We start from the raw sequence: 7,128 nt of genomic DNA on the forward strand, positions 1-7,128 counted from the left end.
TATTTTTCCATGATTTCTTATTCTCAACCTTTATTTATGTTTATTACTCACTGGGTCGGAGTACTCACATTACTCCCTGCATCTTGCGTGCAGATCCAGGTACACCACAGGCTGAGTGAGGATTTCTTTAGCTGAACAGTAGTATCCGAGAGTATTGAGGTAGCTGCATGGCATTCACAGCCTTGATCTCTCCCCTCTATCTATATCTTTTATTCCGTATTTTTCCTAGACAGACTTGTAATAGGTGGATATTCCGTATTAGAGGCTCATATTTGTGACACCGGATTCTATTGGGCTATGTTGTGGTATTCTAATTGAACTTCCGCAGATTTTATTATTATTTATAAACTTGAAAGAAATGACTTAGTAAATTCTCTGTGATATTTATCTATAATATGAATAAGAATTTGGGATAATGTTGTTGAATGGTCGGGCTTGCCTAGCAGTGTGTTGGGCGCCATCATGACTGGGGTTGGGGTCGTGACAAGTTGTTATCAGAGCCTAAGTTAATTGGTCTCGTGGATCGGTACAGAGATCGAGAGGTTGCAGAACCTTTAGGAAAACTTCATATTCTTGAAATTCTTGTCATGCGACTTTGTTGATCCGAACACAAAAAAAAAATTCTATCATTCTATTCTCTCGCAGATGGCGAGGACTCGTGCTACTGGACGAGGTGGACGACCACCAGTGCCATCTACTGATGCCACCAGAGGCCGTGGACACGGTCGTGGGTGTGGCAGAGGTAGAGTAGCACGGGCAGCACCTGTTAATCCACCAGCTGCCCCAGTTCCAGATCAGGCTCCAGCAGCTGTACCAGTTCGAGCACCAGCTATGCCTATCGTGATTCTGGGTCTTTAGGAGACCTTGGCTTAGATTTTGACAGTTTGCACTGGCCTAGCTCAGGCGGTCTTAGCCACTACAGCCGCAGCTACTTCACAGGCCAGGGAAGGCACACAGACTCCTGTTAATCGCACAGTTAAGCAGGTTGTACATGGATTGCAGACACCGAAAGCTATTCCAGCTCAGCCGGTTGCACCAGTTCAGAACTTTGTGGTCCCAGCTATGCCAGACGATGAGCAGCGTTGTCTCGAGAGATTTGGTAGGCTCCAGCCTCCGACATTCAGCGGTGCAGAGGGTGAGGATGCCCAGGGTTTCTTGACAAGTGTCAGCGTATGCTTCGCACCGCAGGGATTTTGGAGTCGAGTGGTGTATCTTTTACTACATTTCAGTTCCAGGGAGCTGCATTTACCTGGTGGGAAGATTTTGCGAGGCGTAGACCTGTTGGTGCAGCGCCCCTTACTTGGCAGCAGTTCTCCACTCTATTTCTGGAGAAGTATGTACCTCAGTCCCGCAGAGAGGAGCTGCGTAGGCAGTTTGAGTGGTTGACTCAAGGAGATATGTCCGTGACTCGGTACGAGATGAGATTTTCACAGTTGGCTCGTCATGCTACTTGGATGATTCCGACAGATCGTGAGAGGATCCGGAGATTCGTGGATGGTCTTAACTACTCTCTCCGCATTTTGATGACTAGAGAGAGAGTATTGGGTGCTTCGTTCGAGGAGGTAGTTGACATCGCTCGTGATATTGAGATAGTTCGCTGCAGAGAGAGAGAGGAGAGGGAGGCCAAGAGGCCCAGAGGTTCAGGCAGTTTTGGTGGTGCTCCGTCTAGGGGCCAGTTCCAGTGTGGTAGAGGTCGTTCCTTCAGACCTCCTCAGCCGGCCCGTCCAGAGTATAGTAGGACATCTTCAGACCGTGGTCATCAGGGATTTCAGCAGGGCCAGTCTTCACTTAACGCTCTCCCAGCTCAGAGCTCATCCTATGCCCCTTCAGTTCAGGGTTCATCTGTGCCAAGTGCATCGGCTGGTCATTCAGGTGCGAGGGGTTCCCTCCAGTTCCCTTCTCCAGTACCTGGTAGTTGCTACGAGTGCAGAGAGTTTGGTCATATAAAGAGGTAGTGTCCTCGACTTCGTGGTGGTCAGTTTCAACAGAGGGGCCAACCTTCGTCTTCTGCTCCAGTTTCTTCAGCACCTGCCCAGCCAGCTAGGGGTGGAGGCCAGGAAGCCAGAGGTCGCCCCAGAGGGGGAGGACGATTAGGCGGTGGCCAGGCTCATTTCTATGCTATTCCAGGCAGGACAGATGCCATTGCATGAGATGTTGTTATCATATGTATTATTTCAATCTGCCACATAGATTCCTCTGTCTTATTTGATCCCTGATCCACCTATTCTTATGTGTCCTCATATTTTGCTCATCATTTGGGTACGACCCGAGGGTGTCTTGCTTTACCCCTGCACGTATCTACCCCGGTGGGCAATACCATTATTGTAGACCATGTGTATCGGTCTTGTATTGTGACTATTGGGGGCCTGGAGACCCGATTTGATTTATTGTTGTTGAGCATGGTAGATTTTGATGTTATTTTGGGCATGGATTGGCTATCTTCGTGTCATGCTATTTTAAGTTGTCATGCTAAGACAGTTACTTTGGCTATTCCAGGTGTTCCGAGGATCGAGTGGCATGGTATGACTGATTATGTTCCTAGCAGAGTAATTTCCCTCTTGAAAGCCCAGTGTATGGTTGGGAAGGGTTGTCTATCGTATCTAGCTTTGTGCGAGATGTTGGAGCTGAGACTCCTAGTATTGATTATGTCCCAGTTGTGAGGGATTTTCCTGATGTATTTCCTGGAGACCTGCCGGGCATTCCGCCGGATAGGGATATCGATTTTGGCATTGACTTGGTGCCGGGCACCCAGCCCATTTCTATTCCGCCATATCGTATGGCACCAGCAGAGTTGAAAGAATTGAAGGAGCAGCTTCAGGAGCTCCTAGACAAGAGGTTCATTCGGCCTAGTGTGTCACCGTGGCGTGCGCCAGTTCTGTTTGTGAAGAAGAAAGATGGCACAATGAGAATGTGCATTGACTACAGGCAATTAAATAAGGTAACAATGAAGAACAAGTATCCTTTACCTCGCATTGTTGACTTATTTGATCAGCTTCAGGAGCGAGGGTGTTTTCGAAAATTGATCTCCGTTCGGAATATCACCAATTAAAAATTAGGGACTCGGATATTCTTAAGACAGCTTTCAGGACTAGATATGGTCACTATGAGTTTCTAGTCATGTCTTTCGGGCTGACCAATGCCCCAGCAATGTTCATGCATTTGATGAACAGTGTATTTCGGCCTTATCTGGATTCTTTTGTTATTGTATTTATTGATGACATTCTGGTGTACTCGCATATCCAGGAGGAGCACGCCAAGCATTTGCGTGTGGTGTTGCAGAGATTGAGGGAGGAGAAGCTTTATGCAAAATTCTCCAAGTGTGAATTTTGGCTAAGTTCTGTTGCATTCTTGGGACACATAGTGTCCAACGAGGGTATTCAGGTTGATCCAAAGAAGATAGCAGCAGTGCAAAGTTGGTCTAGACCGTCCTCAGCCGTAGAGATCCGTAGTTTTCTCGGATTAGAAGGCTATTATCGCCGGTTTGTTCAGGGGTTTTCATCCATTGCGTCGCCCTTGACCAAGTTGACTTAGAAAGGTGCTCCATTTGTATGGTCAGACAAGTGTGAGGAGAGCTTTCAGAATCTCAAGACAGTTTTGACCACAGCTCCAGTATTGGTTTTACCATCAGCTACAGGTTCATATACTGTATATTGTGATGCTTCGAGAGTTGAGATTGGTTGTGTGTTGATGCAGGAGGGTAGAGTTATTGCTTATGCTTCTCATCAGTTAAATCCCCATGAGAAGAACTACCCTGTTCATGACTTAGAGTTGGCTGCTATAGTTCATGCCTTGAAGATTTGGAGGCACTATTTATATGGCGTATCTTGCGAGGTATTCACTAATCATCGCAGTCTTCAGCATTTGTTTAAGCAGAAAGACCTTAATTTGATGCAGCGGAGGTGGCTTGAGTTGCTAAAAGATTATGACATCACTATTTTGTATCATGCGGGAAAGGCCAATGTAGTAGCAGATGCCTTGAGCCGAAAGGCAGTTAGTATGGGGAGTTTGGCGTACATTCTAGTTGGGGAGAGGCCCTTTGCAGTTGATATTCAAACCTTGGCTAATCGGTTTGTGAGACTGGACATTTTTGAGCCCAGTCGGGTGTTGGCCTATGTGGTTTCTCGGTCTTCCTTATATGATCGCATTAGAGAATGCCAATATGATGATCCGCATTTGCTTGTCCTTAAGGACAGAGTTCAGCATGATGATGCCAGGAATGTGACTATAGATGATGATGGCATATTGAGGATGTAGGGCCGTATCTGTGTACCCAATGTAGATGGGCTTAGAGAGTTAATTCTGGAGGAGGCCCACAACTCGCGGTATTCTATTCATCCAGGTGACGCAAAGATGTATCAGGACTTGAGACAGTACTATTGGTGGAGAAGAATGAAGAAAGATATTGTAGGTTATTAGCTCAGTGTCTCAACTGTCAGTAGGTGATATATGAGCATCAGAAACCGGGTGGTTTGCTTCAGCGGATGATTATCCCAGAATGGAAGTGGGAGAGAGTTACCATGGATTTTGTGAGTGGTCTTCCTCGGACTTTGAAGAAATTTGATTCTATTTGGGTGATTGTGGATCGGCTGACCAAGTCCGCGCACTTCATTCCGGTGTGTACTACTTATTCTTCGGAGCGGTTGGCAGGGATATTTATCCGAGAGACTGTGCGATTGCACGGTGTTCCAGTTTCCATTATCTCAGATAGAGGTACTCAGTTTACTTCTCAGTTTTGGGGGACTTTTTAGCGAGAGTTGGGTACCCAGGTGGAGTTGAGCACAGCATTTCATCCTCAGACGGACGAACAGTCTGAGCGTACTATTCAGATATTGGAGGATATGTTGCGTGCCTGTGTGATTGATTTCGGAGGTTCTTGGGATGAGTTTCTGCCGCTTGTAGAGTTTGCCTACAAAAACAGCTATCAGTCCAGCATTCAGATGGCACCGTATGAGGCTTTTTATGGGAGGCGGTGTAGATCTCCAGTTGGTTGGTTCGAGCCCGGCGAGGCTAGGCTATTGGGGACAGATTTGGTTCATGATGACTTAGAGAAGGTGAAGGTGATTCAGGAAAGGCTTCGTACAGCGCAGTCGCGTCAGAAGAGTTATGCGGACCGGAAAGTTTGAGATGTGTCCTACATGGTTGGTGAGAAGGTCTTGCTGAAGGTTTCGCCCATGAAGGGTGTTATGAGATTTGGAAAGAAAGGAAAGTTGAGTCCATGATTCATTGGACCTTTTGAGGTACTTAGGAGGATTGGGGAGGTAGCCTACATGCTTGCTTTGCCACCCAGCTTGTCGAGTGTGCATCCGGTATTTCATGTTTCTATGCTCCGGAAGTATGTTGGGGACCCGTACCATGTTTTGGATTTCAGCACGGTTCAGTTGGATGGTGATTTGACCTTTGATGTGGAGCCAGTGGCTATTTTGGGTCATCAAGTTCGAAAATTGAGGTCAAAGGATATATCTTATGTAAAAGTGAAATGGAGAGGTCATCCCGTGGAGGAAGCTACCTAGGAGACCGAGCAGGAGATGCAGAGCAGATATCCTCACCTGTTTGAGGCTCTAGGTATGTTTCTTGACCCGCTCGAGGACGAGCGTTTGTTTAAGTGGGGGAGGATGTGACGACCCGACCCGTCGTCTCGTGATTTACCACCCCGTTTTCCCCATTTCCTATTTCTTTATGCTTAATTATCAGTGTTGGGTGTGAACGAGTTGATTCGGAAAGGTTTTGAAAGGAATTGAGACACTTAGTCTCTTTTAAGAAGGCTTAAGTTGAAAAAGTCAACCGTACGTTGACTTATGAGTTAGAGGGCTCGGATGTGAGTTCCGATGGTTCAGTTAGCTTCGGGAGGTGATTTGTGACTTAGGAGTGCGATCAGAAGTGGTTTTGGAGGTCCGGTGTAGAATTAGGCTTGAATTGGCGAAGTTAGTATTTTGGCGATTTCCGGTTGATAGGTTTGATTTTGATCCGGGGGTCGGAATGGAATTCCGAGAGTTGTTGTAGCTTCGTTATGTTATTTGGTATTTGTGTGCAAAATTTTAAGTCATTCCGGATTCATTTTATACGTTTCGACATGCGCTTTGTAAAAGAAAAAGTTTAAAACTCATAAGTCCGAATTGAGGTGTGAATTGTAGTTTTGACGTTGCTTGGCATGATTTGAAACTTTGAGTAAGTCCACATGGTATTTTAGGACTTGTTGATATATTTGACTGAGGTCCCGAGGGCCTCGGGTGGAGTTTGGATGGTTATTGGAGTTTAACTTGGGCATTTCAAGAATGTTTTGATGTCGTTCTTCAAGAGTAAGTGGTATCTCATTATGCAAATGAGCTCCAAATTCAGTTTTTATTGAAGCATTAGATCCGTATCGAAATTTCGGAGCCATAGCAAAAAGAATCATCCAATTCGGACATCGCATGAGAGAGTTATGCCCATTTTTGTGTCGGGGAAAAATAATTTCCCATCGCCAGCGCCCAGGGTAGCGCGGGGCGCCATCCATGGCGCCGGGATTTATTTTGGCTACTGGAACCAGCGCCACAGGAAGCGCTTGGCGCCACCTGTGGCGCCCAAATCGGAAAAATGTTATAAAACGGGATTTTTGGCCATTTTTGACAAAAATAGAGTTGGGGGAGCTCGGGTGAGGTGATTTTTCTAGAGATTTTCAAGAAACACATCAGGGTAAGTGTTCTTAACTCAATTTTTGGTTAGATTACTCGAATCCATCATTGGTTTTAACATTTAATTTGTGATTTTAGTTGGTAAAATCTTGAAAATCCTCTTGGTTTAATTTGAAGATTTGAGGGTCGAGTTGATATCGGATTTTGGTAAAATTGGTATGGTTGAACTCGTTGGGAAATAAGGAACCAGTTGATGTAAAAAAATTTGAGTTTCGAGGAGCGGGCCCGGGGCTCGGGTTTTGCTAATTTTGAGATTTTTTGTGCTTTTCGATTGTTTTTGCTTGGGCCTTGTTCCCTTAGCATATTGTAACGTATTCGTTCTGATTTTAAATAGATTCGACGCGCGTGGAGGCCAATTTGAGGGGAAAAGGCATCGCGGACTAGAGTCTTAGCTAGTTCGAGGTGAGTAATGAATGTAAATGATGTCCTGGGGGTTTGAAACCCTGGATTTGCACAT

The 7,128-nt window shown here is 45.8% G+C and overlaps 1 protein-coding gene across 1 annotated transcript; it reads left to right on the forward strand.

The window, feature by feature from the left end:
- The first annotated feature begins 645 nt into the window (after nucleotides 1-645).
- Nucleotides 646-4,254, forward strand: LOC138883435 (uncharacterized). Its single transcript, XM_070164122.1, has 6 exons — nucleotides 646-840; nucleotides 904-1,170; nucleotides 1,230-1,911; nucleotides 2,571-2,737; nucleotides 3,244-3,479; nucleotides 3,852-4,254. Exons 1-6 carry the CDS (start codon nucleotides 646-648, stop codon nucleotides 4,252-4,254), a joined length of 1,950 nt encoding a protein of 649 aa, XP_070020223.1.
- Nucleotides 4,255-7,128: the final 2,874 nt, after the last annotated feature.

Source organism: Nicotiana sylvestris, chromosome 12 (genome assembly GCF_000393655.2).
Source record: "Nicotiana sylvestris chromosome 12, ASM39365v2, whole genome shotgun sequence".
NCBI lineage: Eukaryota > Viridiplantae > Streptophyta > Magnoliopsida > Solanales > Solanaceae > Nicotiana > Nicotiana sylvestris.